Here is a 17,154-nt window from a genome sequence, read left to right on the forward strand (position 1 = left end):
CAACAACAAAATGCCCTCCCGACCATGACAGACCCAGGAGGTTGTGGCGTGTTCCAGACGAAAAGCTTACCCTGCCATGGGAACATCCCTTTGTGATACAGGTGCCTGCAGGAATTCGTCCATGCAGGTATTCTAGTTCACATGCTTGGTCTTGGGGCTGTAGCCTAGAGTTCCCTGGGACATTGAAAAAGCCTAGCTCTGCCCCAGGCAGCAGTACCTGTGTCTCTGTGCAGGTAGGGGAGCATTCCATCCGGCAGGCCTTGCAGCATTCCTAAGAAAACACGCGTTTAGCCAATATTTATCCAGGGTTGCAGATGTGTTCATCAGCTTTCAGTGAGCAACACAGCTCACATGCACTCCAGCACTTAGTATCAGGTATGACTTTAATTTACAGCAATTTAAAAGATGCAGAATAGTACAGAGACCACTGTGACAAGCACTCATACTTCTATTATGTATTTTATTTCCATCTAGTCATTTTGTTATTAAAATATTACAGATACCAAAATTTACTCTAATCCCCACACTTGGTTGCATTCCCCTCATGCTACTAAGAGTTCAGCGTGTGTCCATCCACCACTTGTTTACAGTTATATATGTTGTATGCATGTAAATATATATGTATAAACATCCACAAACAATATGTAAGTATGTCTTAAGTAAGTACTATAATACTGCATGTATTGTACATACTTACCTTTTTAATGTCCGTTGAAATAAACAGATCAAGCTCACTAACTATAACTGCTATGTAGTGTTTCATCATGAATAAACTACACAGTATTTATCCATTTCTTACTGATGGACATTGAAATCATTCCCACTTCTTTGTAGCTAAAAATAATCTTACACTATTTTATACAGTGTCTACTGCACATGTGCCCGTGTTAGAATTGAGTTAGAATTGGATACTGGTACTTTTTAAAAATTGTTTTTAAAAAGATTTTTATTGAAATATAGTTTATTTACAATGTATTAGTTTCAGGCATACAGCAAAGTGATTCAGTTACATACACAAATATATACATATATACACAAATATATATTATATAATAGTAATTACATATATAAATATATATTCTCTTTTAGATTCTTTTCCATTAGAGGTTACTACAAGATACTAAGTATAGTTTTTGTGCTATACTACAAGATACTGAGTACAGTTCCTGTTTCAGTAAATCCTTTTTGATTATCTATTTTATATGTAACAGTGTAAGCAGCAGCAGCAGCATTTTGGAGCTTCCCAGCTGGCTTAGTGGGTAAAGAATCCACCTGCAATGCAGGAAATGCAAAGAGATGGGAGTGCCATCCCTGGGTCAGGAAGATCCCCTGGAGGAAGGCATGGCAACCCACTACAGTATTGCCTGGAGAATCCCACGGACAGAGGAGCCCGGTGGGTTACAGTCCATGGGGTCGCAAAGAGTCGGACACGACTGAGAGATTAAGCGCACACACATTACTATATATAAAATAGATAAACAAGGCCCTACTGTATAGCACAGGAACTACAATCAATATCTTTTAATAACCTATAATGGAAAAGAATCTGAATCACTTTGCTGTAAAAATGTTAGCGACTTCAGGATGATTCTCTTGGTCACTCCCCCGCCCCACCTTTTTTTTCCTGCAGCATTGTGAGGCATGCGGGATCTTAGTTCCCTAACAATGGGTCAAACCCATGCCCCATGATTTGGGAGCACAGAATATTAACCACTGGGCCACCAAGGAAGTCCACCTTGGTTACTTCTTACATTTCTGGATTCATGAATGTCATGAAATTCAAAGAAAAGTTTTCTACACACCTCTAAAAGACTAACTTCCCTAATCTGTGGTGAAGTGAAAGTGAAGTCACTCAGTCGTGTCCAACTCTTTGCGACCCCAGGCTCCTCTGTCCATGGGATTTTCCAGGCAAGAGTACTAGAGTGAGTTGCCATTTCCTTCTCCAGGAGATCTTCCCGACCCAGGGATTGAACCCTGGGTTCACTGTAGGCAAACGCTTTACCATCTGAGCCACCAGGGAAGCCCATATTTCTTTGAGCCCCTTTTTTGGGGCAGGGCAGGAATACTGGAGTGGGTTGCCATTTCCTTCTCCAGGAGATCTTCCTGACCCAGGGATTGAACCCGGGTCTCCCACATTGTAGGCAGACGCTTTACCGTCTGAGCCACCAGGGTTTTCCTGATACTCTGTAGTTGTGTGTGTGTGTTTCCTCCTTTGAAGGGTTCATATGTTATTGTACGTATGTTTTAACCTTTGCCCATTCCATAGTAAACACTGTATATCCTTATGGGAAGTGGGAATCAGTAAAGCCTATGAGTCAACATGTGACCTTCAGAAATATAAACAGGTGTGGTGTGTACCATAGTTCTGCCACTTATTAGCTGTGCTGCCTTGGTCACCCTCACCTGTGTGATACTCTGTTTTTAAAATAATTTTATTTATTTATATTTTTGGCTGTGCTGGGTCTTCATTTTGCACGGGCCACTCTCTAGTTGCCATGCGTGGGCTTCTCATTTCAGTGGTTTCTCTTGGTGTGGAGCATGGGCTCTAGGGCACGTGGGCTCAGTAGTTGCGGCTCCTGGACTCTAGAGCACAGGCTAAATAGTTGTGGTGCACAGGCTTAGATGCTCAGCAGCACGTGGGATCTTCCATGATAAGGGATCAAACCCATGTTCCCTGCATCTACAGGCGAATTCTTAACCACTGAATCACAGGGAAGTACCCATCCTCAGTTTCTTAATCCAGGTTGTTCTGTCACTCAGTCATGTCCGACTTTTTTCGACCCCATGGACTGTAAGGGTTAAATGGCACAACACAGGTAAGGTGGTTGGGACAGTGGGTTGCCAGTGAATAAAGAAGTACCTGTATGTCGACAGAGTAGATCACTTAGCACCTGCCTGACTAAGTAAACATGCATACAGTTCTTCATCAGTGTCTATGTAGAAAGCAAATACTCCATTCAGGAGCTTTTAGGATCAGAGCACTTGGACACTTGGTCCATCCCCTTGGTGGTCTGGTGGTGGTTTGAGTTAGGAATCTCTGGACTCCCTGCCCCATAGGCACTTAGTTAAAATTCATCTTGGACTTGGGTGAAGTGTGCCCTGGACAACTGAGTGACTTGGAGGCCTGACAACCTCCTGGGTGGGGTCTGATCAATGGGATCTACAGATGTCTGTCATTCCTTCTGCCCTGTTGGCTCTGAACAAGCCTCCAGCAGACTGCCAAACAGGCCAGCTGAGCAGCTCTGGTGGGCGGGTGGCGCTCACCCTCTGGCTCTTGCCAGCTGCTCATCCTGCCCTGTCCCGGCCTCTGGAGACAAAACAGACGAGAGCCTGCCCTCAGCTGGCCCTACTTCACCTGGCCCCTGCTGCCAGTGTGTGAAGACCTCAGGGATGAACAGTTTGCCTCTCTGAATATTTCACATAAACCCAGGACTGGCATTTTCTGGCAGCAAAGATTAAAGTGTCCTACAGTGCTAGAAAAAATTTAAAGCCATGCTCCATTTTGTAAGTATGAAAATCTCTTAAATGTTCGATGTCTAAAAGTCACTTTCTAGAGCAAAACTTATTTTCCCTCAGCTTCGTTTTCACAGTGTTTTATCCCCAAACAAAATTCTAATAAGCTCCAGATGTGAGAGTTCAAAGCTGCAACTTTAAGAATTATTCTACATTGAAATTTTTAATGATGCTTTTTAAATTTAAGAAAACCTACATGTCAGTAATTAATATACTAAGCAGTAGATGATGCTATAAAGTGAAAAAATGTCTTTTGGCATTACCACCTTCTGTTAACAGTTTATTCTATGCCTTTTTAGAAGTGAATATTCCAAACTAAAGTACATATATCAACATATATAACATATATGTAAACATAGAAATATAAGTATATACAAACACAACTTGAGTTATTTCTCTTTCTCACTCAAGATATATATACATGATCTATGATATATATATTACATACATTTACTTATTGTATGCCATGCACCATTCTCATTGCTTTTCATTTATTAAATTTTTTAACCTATATGTCAACCCAATGAGTTAGCATTACTATTGTTTTCGTTTTCCAAATGAGGATGAAAAATTCTGGAATGGTCAGTTATGTACCGAAGTCACAGTTAATAAATGGGGACACTGGGATTTGAACCAGGGGATTCTGATTTGAGCCCTGACTCTTATCTGTGGTGCTGTTGTCCTTCTCTCTCTATATATATATGCTCCTGCTGCTGCTAAGTCGCTTCAGTCTTGTCCAACTCTGTGTGACCCCAGAGACAGCAGCCCACCAGGCTTCCCTGTCCCTGGGATTCTCCAGGCAAGAACACTGGAGTGGGTTGCCATTTCCTTCTCCAATGCATTAAAGTGAAAAGTGAAAGTGAAGTCGCTCAGTCATGTCCGACTCTAGCGACCCCATGGACTGCAGCCTACCAGGCTCCTCTGTCCACGGAATTTTCCAGGCAAAAGTACTGGAGTGGGGTGCCATTGCCTTCTCTGATGTCATATATATATATATGACATTTTTCCTGTTCAGTTCAGTTCAGTCACTCAGTCGTTTCTGACTCTTTGTGACCCCATGAATTGTAGCACGCCAGGCCTCCCTGTCTATCACCAACTCCCGGAGTTCACTCAGACTCACGTCCATCGAGTCAGTGATGCCATCCAGCCATCTCATCCTCTGTTGTCCCCTTCTCCTCTTGCCCCCAATCCCTCCCAGCATCAGAGTCTTTTCCAATGAGTCAACTCTTCACATGAGGTGGCCAAAGTACTGGAGTTTCAGCTTTAGCATCATTCCTTCCAAAGAAATCCCAGGGCTGATCTCCTTCAGAATTGACTGTTTGGATCTCCTTGCAGTCCAAGGGACTCTCAAGAGTCTTTTCCAACACCACAGTTCAAAAGCATCAAGTCTTTGGCGCTCAGCCTTCTTCACAGTCCAACTCTCACATCCATACACGACAACAGGAAAAACCATAGCCTTGACTAGACGGACCTTTGTTGGCCAAGTAATGTCTCTGCTTTTTAATATGCTGTCTAGGTTGGTCATAACCTTCCTTCAAAGGAGTAAGCATCTTTTAATTTCGTGGCTGCAGTCACCATCTGCAGTGATTTTGGAGCCCAGAAAAATAAAGTCTGACACTGTTTCCACTGTTTCCCCATCTATTTGCCATGAAGTGATGGGACTGGATGCCATGATCTTCGTTTTCTGAATGTTGAGCTTTAAGCCAACTTTTTCACTGTCCACTTTCACCTTCATCAAGAGGCTTTTGAGTTCCTCTTCACTTTCTGCCATAAGGGTGGTGTCATCTGCATATCTGAGGTTATTGATATTTCTCCCAGCAATCTTGATTCCAGCTTGTGTTTCTTCCAGTCCAGCGTTTCTCATGAGGTACTCTGCGTATAAGTTAAATAAGCAGGGTGACAGCCTTGACGTACTCCTTTTCCTATTTGGAACCAGTCTGTTGTTCCATGTCCAGTTCTAACTGTTGCTTCCTGACCTGCATACAAATTTCTCAAGAGGCAGATCAGGTGGTCTGGTATTCCCATCTCTTTCAGAATTTTCCACAGTTTATTGTGATCCACACAGTCAAAGGCTTTTGGCATAGTCAAGAAAGCAGAAATAGATGCTTTTCTGGAACTCTCTTGCTTTTTCCATGATCCAGCGGATGTTGGCAATTTGATCTCTGGTTCCTCTGCCTTTTCTAAAACCAGCTTGAACATCAGAATGTTCATGGTTTACATACTGCTGAAGCCTGGCTTGGAGGATTTTAAGCATTACTTTACTAGCGTGTGAGATGAGTGCAATTGTGTGGCAGTTTGAGCATTCTTTGGCATATATATATGGATGTATGTATTTGATGTGGACCATTTTAAAAAGTCTTCATTCAATGTTACAATATTGTTTCTGCTTTATGTTTTGGGGTTTTTTGACCCAAGACGTGGGATTTTAATTCCCTGAACAGGGATCAAACTCTGCATTGGAAGGCGAAGTCCTAATCACTGGACTGCCAAGGAAGTCTTTTTTTTCTTTTTTAATGGCTTCAAGGAACATTCACATGCATTACTTCACCTGCCCATCACACTGGCATGGGACGACGTCTATCGTGGTCTCACGTCACCTATAAGAAAACAGGCTAAGTGACTTGCTCAAAAGCACACAGTGAATTGTGCATGAAGCCAGATTTGCTGCTGCTGCTGCTAAGTCGCTTCAGTCATGTCCGACTCTGTGCGACCCCATAGACAGCAGCCCACCAGGCTTCCCCGTCCCTGGGATTCTCCAGGCAAGAACACTGGAGTGGGTTGCCATTTCCTTCTCCAATGCATGAAAGTGAAAAGTGAAAGTGAAGTTGCTCAGTCGTGTCCGACTCTAGTGACCCCATGGACAGCCTACCAGGCTCCTCCATCCATGGGATTGTCCAGGCAAAAGTACTGGAGTGGGTTGCCATTGCCTTCTCCGGAAGCCAGGTTTAGAACTCTCTAATTCCGCATCCAGCCTGTCAACACCTGGCAGTCCATCACATCTTCCATGAAATGGTTTCAAGTAGGCATTTTCTTTGGCGAAGGCAATGGCACCCCACTCCAGTACTCTTGCCTGGAAAATCCCATGGACGGAGGAGCCTGGTGGGCTGCCGGGTTGCACAGAGTCAGACACGACTGAAGCGACTTCACTTTCACTTTTCACTTTCATGCATTGGAGAAGGAAATGGCAACCCACTCCAGTGTTCTTGCCTGGAGAATCCTAGGGACAGGGGAGCCTGGTGGGCTTCCGTCTATGGGGTCGCACAGAGTCGGACACGACTGAAGCGACTTAGCAGCAGCAGCAGTCATTTTTTTACACCATTTTTTAAAAAACTTGAGATGAAACAATATGCACCCAAAACAGAAAATAAAAACTGATTTCAGTGTTGATCTTTTCAAATATTTAGTTGGTTATAGCTCTGAAAAGGGGGTCCCAGGGGTGGCTCAGTGGCTTCCCTCGTAGCTCAGTCAGTAAAGAGTCTGCCTGCAATGCAGGAGACCCAGGTTCCATTCCTGGGTCAGGAAGATCCCCTTGAGAAGGAAATGGCAACCCACTCCAGTATTCTTGCCTGGAGAATCCCATAGACAGAGGGGCCTGGCAGGCAGTCTATGGGATTTGATAGTCTATGGGGTTGCAAGAATCGGACATAACTAAGCACACACAGCAGCAGCAGCTGCACTTGGGTTCCATCCCTGGGTGGGGAAGATTCCCTGGAGAAGGGAACGGTAACCCACTCCAGTGATCTTGCCTGGGAAATCCGATGGACAGAGGAGCCTGGCAGGCCACAGTCCATAGGGTTGCAGAAGAGTTGGACATGACTTAGCGATTAAATGACAACAACCCCTCTGTAAAGGAGGAACGGAGCTGAGGGGATGTGATCCCACTCACTCCTTCAAGGTGGAGGCCACCAGAGGCACAGAACTCTGCGATCTCTTAGCTGGGCCCAGCTCTGTCCCAGATGCCAGCGCATCCCAGTGTCTCCCAGACATCCCTTAGAGGTCTTTCAGGCACCTCCTACTGAATAAGACCAGAACTGAACGCACCATGTCTCCCCTCAACCCTGTCTCTGGTCTCCCTCTCAGGTAAACTACCAGCAGCTCAAGCCAGGAGGTGGAAGTCATGCGCTTCCTACTCCTCCAGTCTCCACCATCTGTCACAGAGATCTGTATGTTCTAGCTTTCTAAACACTTTCCGAGGGTCCTCTTCTCTCCACCTGCACCACCCCACCCTGCTCCAGGCTACCACCATCTCTCCCAGGACCGCTGCAGCTTCCTAACTGCCCCCACCCCGACCCCGTCTCTGCGCACACTGCCTCTCCTACCCCTACAACAGCCGCCCTAGAAAGGAATACCTGATGGAAATTTCACCATCATCCACCCTGGCAGAAAGCCTCTGCGCACTCAAGACAAAAGTCCACTATGCTTACACAAGCCTACGACGTCATCCAAGACCTGTTCCCGCCCTCTTGGTTCTCCACCACTGGCCCTCCCAAGTTCCGGCGCCCCCATGCCCTCCCTGAGCTGGGACGGGCGAAAGGCGGATCCCGCTGGACCTTGTGACGGGTGCCCTGGACCAGCCCGGGCTGAGCGCGTAGTGTGCGCTGCCAGGCCAGTCTATCTCCGGCCCTGCTAATCTCAGAGTAGGGCGGGACCTATCAGACGGTTTAAACCAATCCTAGATTGGGGGCGGGGCTGGGGCGGGACTCTGGGCTCCAAGCCAGGCCCTGGTTTTCCGGCTTCCCAAACCCAACTGCGGGGCCGCAACCGCACATACCCTGCGACCCCTAGGCCTCGCGCATCTTTCGGCTCAATGGACCTGGCGACGGCCGCGCAGGTGAGCGAGGCGGTGGCGGAGAAGATGCTCCAGTACCGGCGAGACAAGTCAGGCTGGAAGATTTGCCGGGAAGGCGTGAGTGAGGAACGGGGGTAGAAAGGGGTCGTGGGGTCTTTGCTCCCTGGGGCTGGGGTCTCAGAAGCCCCTAGGCTCCTCCTCTCCTGAGAGTTTTTCTGCATTTTATCTCCTGGAGCTAGATTGAAGAGGAGATTCCACTGGGGGTTGTTTCCTTAAAAAAAATATAGGGCCAGTTGTGCACACAATGACCCCTAGGAGATGAGTATGTGTCCCTTTCACTAAATGACTTAGCCAAGGTCACCTGCTGGCAAATGGTTAGGGTGGAGCGGGAAGCACCAAACAGACCTAAATTGTCCGAGGAAACAAGATGCATGGTGGTTTTTAAAGTGATTTGAAAATCTCCAGTGCTCTAAAGCTCTTTGAGTAGCCACACGAGATCCCTTTGTCCATCGCATCGTCCTGGAGGCAGCTTTGTTCAGGACTAGTCCCCACTCTGTCACGAATCAGTTGGGTCTCACCTTGGAGACTTGCATCTCTTGAGGCTCTTGACTTTTCTTCCATAAAACAGGGGATCGGGCTCTATCTCCCAAGAGCCCTTCTAGCTCTAAATTGTGCGATTCTGTGCCTTTTAACAGAACGGAGTTTCAGTTTCCTGGAGGCCATCTGTGGAGTTTCCAGGGAACCTGTAAGTGCATGCCTTGCTCAGAGTTCCTCAGGGTGTCACACCTCTCCTGATGTTTCTGTGGGTTTGCTTCCTTTGAGACGGCAGTCCATCCTAGCACCTGGAATCAACTTGCCAGTCATCCTCCGGAAAAGCTTCTGCATCTAACTAAATCATTTCCTCAAACTGTATTCTTGTGAAAGCTTAGCGTCCGTCCATTTCTGCAGGCCCATGGGGAGGTGGGCCGGTAGATGTCAGCCCCTTCTCTGCAAGGCTGTCTTAAAGAAGAGTGGCACACATGGCTTCTAGTCCTTCTGTGTAATCCCAGGATAAACAAGTTTGGTTGGTGCCTTGGGGTGACATTGCTCTTTGTGCTACAGGTACAAAGGAGAAGGCATTGTGAATGGGACACCAGAGCAGGTGTGGGACTGCGTGAAGCCACTTGCTGGGACTTTACGAGCTCAGTGGGATGAGAATGTGAACAGTTTTGAAATTATTGAAAGCCTCACTGATGTAAGTCTTTCCAAGCACTGTTATCCAGAGACAATAAGCTGACTCTGTCCCCTCTGTGAAGGGTCAGTGACACCTTTAGGCAAGGGGTTGTTGTTGTTTTGTTGCTAAGTCGTGTCCGACTCTTTGCAACTGTAGCCAGCCAGGCTCCTCAGTCCATTGGATTTCCCAGGCAAGAATACTGGTGTGGGTTGCCATTTCCTTCTCAAGAAATTTTTCCCAACTCAGGGATCGAACCTGCCTCTCTTGCGTCTCCTGCATTGGTAGGTGGATGCTTTATCACTGTGGCACCTGGGAAGCCCTTAGGTAAGGGGAGTGCCCAGCAAATAGGTTGCACACTGCTCAACACTTAAACCCAGCCTCAGCTCAATATAGGTATGTAACAGTGAGACCCAGAGAGGTAGAGCTGCCCTAAACAGAGCTGAGAGAACCCTGCAGTGGCTAATGAAGGCAGGAGTTCAGAGTGAATGTGAGTTCTGAGAATGGTGAAGCAGCCTGGATTGGACGCATCAGCTCTAGTTAGAAATATTGCCCCTTAAAAAAAAAAAAAAAGAAAGAAATATTGCCCCTTGATGGGACCATGATAATGAGTCCTGGCCACAGACTCAGGATCCTCTGTCAGCTGTGAGACTGTGCTGGGGGCAAACTCTGGATGCCAATTTCTCTGCCGATAAAACATGTGGTATCTAGCCTAGTGCTGCCCAGTAGAACTTTCTGCTGTGATGAAAATATTCTACAACAGCACTGTTCAATACAGTAGCCACTGGCCCCAAGTGGCCACAGACATTTGAAAGGTGTCTAGTTTGAAGAGATTGTTAATTTTATATAATTTTCATGATTCAGTGTAAATTTAAATAGCCATGTGGAACTTGTGGCTGCCATATTGGACAGCAGAGATCTAGTTGGTCCTGCCCTGGGATCCTCTGTTGTGTTAAGCATGTGTGTGTATGCTAAGTTGCTTTGGTTGTATCTCTTTATGACCCCATGAACTGTAGCCGCCAGGCTTCTCTGTCCATGAAATTTCCCAGGCAAGAATACTGGAGTGGGTTGCTATTTCCTCTTCCAGGGGATCTTCCCAACCCAGGAATCCAACTGGGTCTCTTGCGTTGGCAGGCGGATTCTTTACCACTGAGCCACTTGGAAAGCCCCGTAGTGTTAAGAATCCACCTCATTTTGATTATAGAAGTTAAGGAGGAAAAAAAAAAGACATAGCCAAAAGAAATGAAAAAGTTGCCTTGAGGAAATGTTGCTAGTTTTTTTTTTGAACGGTGCCTTGATTTTGACATCTGTGGACCTAGTACCCTCTTGGGTGCTTCTGTAGCAGGTGTTATGAAACCTGAAGCCGTACTTCTTTACTATTTGATCAGCAGAAACCAAGTATTCTTAACCTTCACCAGGAATTCACATTTCAATTCATTATCACAGGAGTTTACGTCAGTGTTTCGTGAAGGGTGGGGCACACGGTGATAGGTCTTTAACAGTCGAAGCTGCACTTCAATCACCCCTAGTGAGGTCACTCCATTTCAAGCCTTCAATCTCTCTGATAACTTGAAGCGGAAAGTCTCAGGGGCTGATGTGCCTTTGACACCTTGCTAATCTCCATTAGGACAGACAGACAGCTGGCCTCAGGCTCAGAATCAGAACCCAAGAATTCCATGTGTGTGTGTGTGTGTGTGTGTGTAGCAGTTGTCTTTTATTTATGCCAAATGATACCTTCTTTTTCATTTCCAGCAGTTAAATAGCTTCCTTTTAAAATAAGTTTAAGTTTTAAAAAATGAGCACATTTAGATAACAAATATTAAGTGAATGGGCTTCCCTGATGACTTAGATGGAAAAGAATCTGCCTACAATATAGGAGACCTGGCTTCAATCCCTGGGTTGGGAAGATCCTCTGGAGAAGGGAATGGCTACGCACTCCAGTATTCTGGAGAATCCCATGGACAGAGGAGCCTGGCAGGCTATAGTCCATGGGGTAACAGTCAGACACAACTGAGTGATTAACACATGTTAAGTGAATAATGGGATAGGCTCTCCCTGGGACTATCCCATCCTGGGGCCTGATCTTGTGACCCTGAAAGGGCCAAGGTCCTGCTGGAGTAGGGAAACCATGGGATAAAGCATGGGCTTGAGGGGTCCTTGACTTGTAAAGTAGGGGAATGAACTTGGTGGAATATTCTGAGACTGGGTGAAGTTCTAGGCGTGCTCCCTCCCAGGGCTGGGACTGGGGGAAACCAGAAAGCTGTGCAGGACACATATTTAAGGAGGCACTGTTCTCAAGGTTGAGCAAGAAGAGCAGAGTCAGCCTAAGAAAGGAATGGCCTCTCTTGCCTCAGCCTAGACCCGGCCCCTTTCAAGTCTCTCCTCTTCACCCTGAGCTTTGTGGTCAGTTCCTTCATCTCTGCAAGCCTCAGTTTTCTTCTTTGGTCCAATGGGTAAATGAAGCCAGTTTCTCGGTTGTGAGGGGCCACTGGGAGCATTGTACATAAACTCAGTGGACCTGAGTTTGAACAAACTCCAGGAGATAGTGAAGGACAGGGAGGCCTGGCATGTGGCAGTCCATGGGGTTGCAGAGAGTCGGACAAGACAGTGACTGAACGACGAAGAACTTTGTCCAGACAGACTCTTGTTGTGTGCTCCACCGGGGACAACTCTCATGGTCCTTTTAAAAATTGTTTTAAAAAATATTTGTTATTATTTTTGCCTGAGTCAAGTCTTAGTTGCCGCAGGCCAGCTCTTTGTTGCATCGTTTGTGTTGCCCTTGTTGCCCAGGTCACAACCCAAGATTTTGCAAACTGGGTATGTTCTCGTGAGCCCGGCACCTCCGTCTGGGGAAGTTCATTCCAGACCCTCTAGGTCACAATGCCACCTTGCTGTCAGTGCTGTTCCCATCTTCCAGAGCCTGGCTTATTGGGACCGGACGTGGGGGTGGGTGAGCTCCGAGTGGAGTCAGGGCAGGGAGCAGATGCCAGGCCATCGGATGCAGCTGGACCCCTCTTTCCTCTGACAGACCCTGCTCTTCAGCAGAACCACTACCCCCTCGGCCGTCATGAAGCTTATTTCCCCCAGAGACTTTGTGGACCTGATACTGGTCAGGACGTACGAGGACGGCACCATCAGTTCCAATGGTGAGCGACGGTGGCCCTGCTTTGAGGTGTTAGTGGGCTGCTGGTCTCTGTCTCCCCCACACCCACCCAGTTCCCCAAAGAAAGCCCACCAGCTAGAAATCCCCGAGGCATGCACAGCCTGGGCCTGTTTCTCTGTGTTCCCTTCCCCTTGTCAGGTTTGGGGGGATTCTGTGCCAGGGAGGTCTGAGATGAGAGCATCCACACATGTCATTTTACTTTGAAGACACAGATTCCATCAGCACCCTGTTTTCATTCCTGCTGAGGTGAATAGTTTGTACCCCAGACACATGGGCTATGATTTAGCTCGAGGGAACCCCAGGGTGTGGTGATCCCCTGCACCCGTGGTGCACCTCCCCAAGAGGTCTGTGGCGCTGTCGGCTCCCCGACTTCCAGCCAGGAGCAGGGTTCCTGCCTCTGCACTTTTTACAGTCCCTCCTGCAGAAAGCGCCAGCCTGGCTGCTTTCCTGAATATCCCATGTGGGGACAGGTGGTGGCACGTCCACACCTCTGTTGGCCGGGAATTGAGAAGGAGACCTTCTTCCTTCTACACTCGAGCCTGACATCTGAAATGTTCTTTAAAAAAAAAAAAATTGTATTTATTTGGCTGTGCTAGGTCTTAGTTATGGCATTTGGAATCTAGTTCCCTGCATGTGTGTATGCTCAGTAATGTCCAACTCTTTGTGACCCCCTGGACTATAGCCCGCCAGGCCCCTCTGTCCATGGGATTCTCCAGGCAAGAACACGGGAGAGGGTTGCCATGCCCTCCTCCATGGGATCTTCCTGACCCAGGGATTGAACCCACCTCTCCTGCATTGGCAGGTGGGCTCTTTACCACTGGGCCACCAGGGAAGACCCTGAATTATTCTTTCCTCTAATACTCTGGCAGGTTGGAGAGGGTGTGTGTGTATATGTGAGTGCAGAAGTGTGTGAGCACACATACGTGTGAATGCATGTGTGTGAGGGACAGTGGGGTGGCAGTAGGGAGAGCTCAGGCTCCAGGTGACTGGTCTGCATACACTCTGGGTGCCTGGTAAGGCCCTTCAGCCACTGTGGCCCGATTGCCGGAAGTTGTAGCTCCCTGACCCTTTACTCTCTCTTCCAGCTGCCAATGTGGAGCATCCATCTTGTCCCCCAAATCCAGCTTACGTGAGAGGATTTAACCATCCCTGTGGTTGTTTCTGTGAACCTCTGCCAGGGTAAGGACAACCTCCTAGAATGAATGACGTGCCCAAACCTTACTGGCTTCACTGAAGATGTCCTGTTGTTGTTGCTGAGTCGATCAGTCATGTCCGACTCTTTGCAACCCTGGGGACTGCAGCATGCCAGGCCACTCTGTGCCTCACCATCTCCCAGAGTTTGTTCAAACTCATGTCCGTTGAATCGGTGATACCATCCAACCATCTCATCCTCTGCCTTCCCCTTCTCCTTTTGCCTTCAGTTTCAGCATCAGATCTTTTCTAGTAAGTCAGCTCTTTGCATCAGATGGCCAAAGTACTGGAGCCTCATCTTCAGCATCAGTCCTTCCAGTGAATATTGAGGGTTGATTTCCTTTAGGATTGACTGGTTTGATCTCCTTTCTATCCAAGGCAGAGGATGTTCTACTCAATGGCAACATTAACAATGATTCCCAATAATTAAAATGCCTTACACCTCTCCTAGGCCTTGCTGTTACAGAGCCCCACATACACATATCAGTGATGTAATACGCCAAAGTTCTGTTGGTGTGTGAGAAAGAATTGTGGTGGTATTGTTCGGTCACTCGGTCGTGTCCAACTCTTTACAACCCCATGGACTGCAGCACACCAGGCTTCTGTATCCTTCACCACCTTCCAGAGTTTGCTCAAACTCACGTCCACTGAGTTGGTCATGCTATCTAACCATCTCATCCTCTGTCGCCCCCTTCTTCTCCTGCCTTCAAAATTGTGGGGAAGTGTCCTTATTTCTGATGTGGGAACCCTCCCTCTAGTCCTAGGCAAGCTGGGCAAATGTCTTGGTCCCATTTAGCAGATGAAGAAACTGAGGCTCAGGGAGGCTGGGGAGTCTGTGCAGGGTCACAGGCTGGCCATGTAGGGTCTGGGCACCCAGTCTTATTGGGGTTCCCTCAGCAAGGAATGAGGTTGAGATGCTCTGGCCTAACGCATGATTCTGAGAGCACAGCATGAGTCAGCCCCAGAACTGAGCTCAGAAATGGCTCTGTCCCCGTGTTCTCACAGGTCATGGCCAGTTTTTTTTTTTTTTTTTTTTTGCCATACCGAGCAGCATGCAGAATCTTAGTTCTCATATTTTTGGTCTAAGTCTCCATTGTTGCTGTTCAGTCACTCAGTTGTGTCCAGCTCTTTGTGATCCCATGGACTGTAGCCTGCCATGCTTCTCTGTCCATGGGATTTCCCAGGCAAGAATACTGGAGTGGGTTGCCAGTTCCTTCTCCAGGACATCTTCCCAACCCAGGGATCAAACCCACATCTCCTGAATTGGCAGGTGGATTCTTTACCACTGACTACCAGGGAAGCCCTCATTTACACTCTTCAGTATTATTCAGAGCATCAAAGTGTTTTGTTCATGTGGATTATATCCATCAATATTAACTATATTTGACATTAAACCTGGGATATTTTAAAATAATGATACATTCATTAGAAGTGACTCACTGGAAAAGATCCTGATGCTGCTGGGAAAGATGGAAGGCAAAAGGAGAAGGGGACGGTGGAGGATGAAATGATTAGATAGCATCACTAACTCAATACGAATTTGAGCAAACTCCAGGAGACAGTGAAGGACAGGGAAGCCTGGCATGCTGCAGTCCAAGGGGTTGCAAAAAGTCGGACATGATTTATCGACTGAACAACAACAACAGCAATTACATAATAACATAAATATTGTGAAAAATAACTATTTTTCAAAAGAGAAAAATAGTGGAGAGTGGTCTTGTTTTACGTTTGAGGAAATATTAATGTCAGGCTTAATAGAAGCTCACATCTGCTTCTACATTCAGTCTGTTGTGATACACACATCAAAGAGCCTTTGGAAACTGGGCCCCCCACCACAGCAGCAAAGCTGTTAACAACTCCATTCAAATAAAATGCTCAGGGACCTCCCTGGTGGTCCAGTGGCTAAGACTCCATACTTCCAATACAGGGGATGCAGGTTTGATCCCAGGCTGGGAAAGTAAGATCCCACGTGCTGTGAGTCATGGCCTCCAAAAATTAAAAATAAATAAATAAACAAAAATGCTTGGTCTCCACAAAGCCCATGCCTTTGTTGTGCTGGCCATGGGAAAAATTTGTGAGAATAAAATACAGGCTGAGAGAATGGGAGAGAAAAGGCAAATCACATCTTAATGCTGTGAGGAAAATAGCCTTGACCTTAAAAAGCCCTTGGTAGGGTATCAGGAACCCCCAGGAGTTGCCAGACCTCTCGCAGAATCACTGCCCTCAATGGTCAGAGGGCAGCATCATGTCTCTTTCTCCCAGGACCTGGCACCAGAGTAAGTTCTCTGGAAGACTTTCCTGACTGAATCAGGCACAGGGAATGAATGACCTTGCTGTGATGGAAATCAGGGCATGTCCTCGCTTGCCATTGATGTGGGGCCAGGGAAGCATGCTTGAGAGGATCCACTTCCATCCTGAAAAGAAGCAGATCCAGAGGGGACCTCTGGGCAGTGAACCCAGTGAAATCCCTGGGTTTGGACCACTTCCTTGGGTGGGCCCTCAGTTCTGGATACCTAACAGCCCTGTTTTTGTTTTCACAGGGAGCCAAACAAAACCAGCCTGGTCACGTTCTTCCAGACTGACCTCAGTGGTTACCTCCCACAGAGCGTCGTGGACTCCTTCTTCCCCCGCAGCATGGCTGGGTTCTATGCCAACCTTGAGAAAGCAGTGAAGAAATTCTTTGGTTGACAGCCTGGCTGGTTGGCCAAGAACTGCAGTGGCTCGTGCAGAAGGGCAGTTGTTGAGACACCCCTGGAGAGCCTGGGAGCCCATGGGCTCCTTTGGAAGACACCGATGGAAAGTTCGTCTCCAGGGGCAGCCCTGGGTCCTCTGCTCCTCCATCTACTCGGGTGGGGCTGTTGTCATCCAAGCATACCTTCTCCGGCAGGTGCATAAGAGCCCCCAACCACTAGATGGGGACTCTGCCTGGGCACCATGGGACACACTAGGGTCCAAAGCCTTCCTCTGCCGGTCACTCTAAGAGATCCCCCAAAACCTGGCTCAGCCCCTTTGTTGCATCCGAGCTCTCCGTCCTGTACCACAGACCCCCGGATGTATGGTGCTGTGCCAGCCTTCCTCTTAAAGACGTCAACTTGATGTTTAAAAAATGAGATGAGACTTCAGGAAAAACACTTTCAGTATTCCTTTTGTTGTCTCTTTTATTGAAATCAGTTTTCTTTCTTTTTCCCCTGCATGAGTTAAATTTCATGTGCCCCAGGGAAACCAGGCAGTTTGAATCTGACCCTGGAAGCACTCTGGAATTGATTCTGGATGGAGCAAGCCTATAAG

The 17,154-nt window shown here is 47.3% G+C and overlaps 1 protein-coding gene across 3 annotated transcripts; it reads left to right on the top strand.

The window, feature by feature from the left end:
• The first annotated feature begins 8,244 nt into the window (after positions 1 to 8,244).
• On the top strand, positions 8,245 to 16,997 carry STARD5 (StAR related lipid transfer domain containing 5). 3 transcript variants are annotated; one of them, XM_086364197.1, is made up of 6 exons: positions 8,245 to 8,419; positions 8,998 to 9,047; positions 9,404 to 9,536; positions 12,541 to 12,658; positions 13,761 to 13,854; positions 16,407 to 16,997. In XM_086364197.1, the coding sequence occupies exons 1-6, from the start codon at positions 8,321 to 8,323 to the stop codon at positions 16,552 to 16,554; spliced, it is 642 nt and encodes a 213-aa protein (XP_086220323.1). In that variant the 5' UTR covers positions 8,245 to 8,320; the 3' UTR covers positions 16,555 to 16,997. The 3 variants fall into 3 exon arrangements, with proteins under 3 accessions (XP_086220323.1, XP_086220325.1, XP_086220326.1); XM_086364199.1 differs by having other exon boundaries at positions 8,245 to 8,344; XM_086364200.1 differs by lacking the exons at positions 8,998 to 9,047; positions 9,404 to 9,536.
• The last annotated feature ends 157 nt before the right edge of the window (positions 16,998 to 17,154 follow it).

The sequence above is a fragment of the Bos grunniens genome, chromosome 21, assembly GCF_055505025.1.
Source record: "Bos grunniens cultivar Pamir isolate PY7600 chromosome 21, Bosgru_T2T1.0, whole genome shotgun sequence".
Lineage (NCBI taxonomy): Eukaryota > Metazoa > Chordata > Mammalia > Artiodactyla > Bovidae > Bos > Bos grunniens.

Bases quoted from the DNA above. Each gene is read 5' to 3' on its own strand.
- STARD5 (XM_086364197.1), top strand. From the start codon at position 8,321: ATGGACCTGGCGACGGCCGCGCAGGTGAGCGAGGCGGTGGCGGAGAAG. The intron at 8,420-8,997 runs GTGAGTGAGGAA...GCCTTTTAACAG, and splicing joins GGAAGATTTGCCGGGAAGGC to AACGGAGTTTCAGTTTCCTG. The intron at 9,048-9,403 runs GTAAGTGCATGC...TTTGTGCTACAG, and splicing joins GTGGAGTTTCCAGGGAACCT to GTACAAAGGAGAAGGCATTG.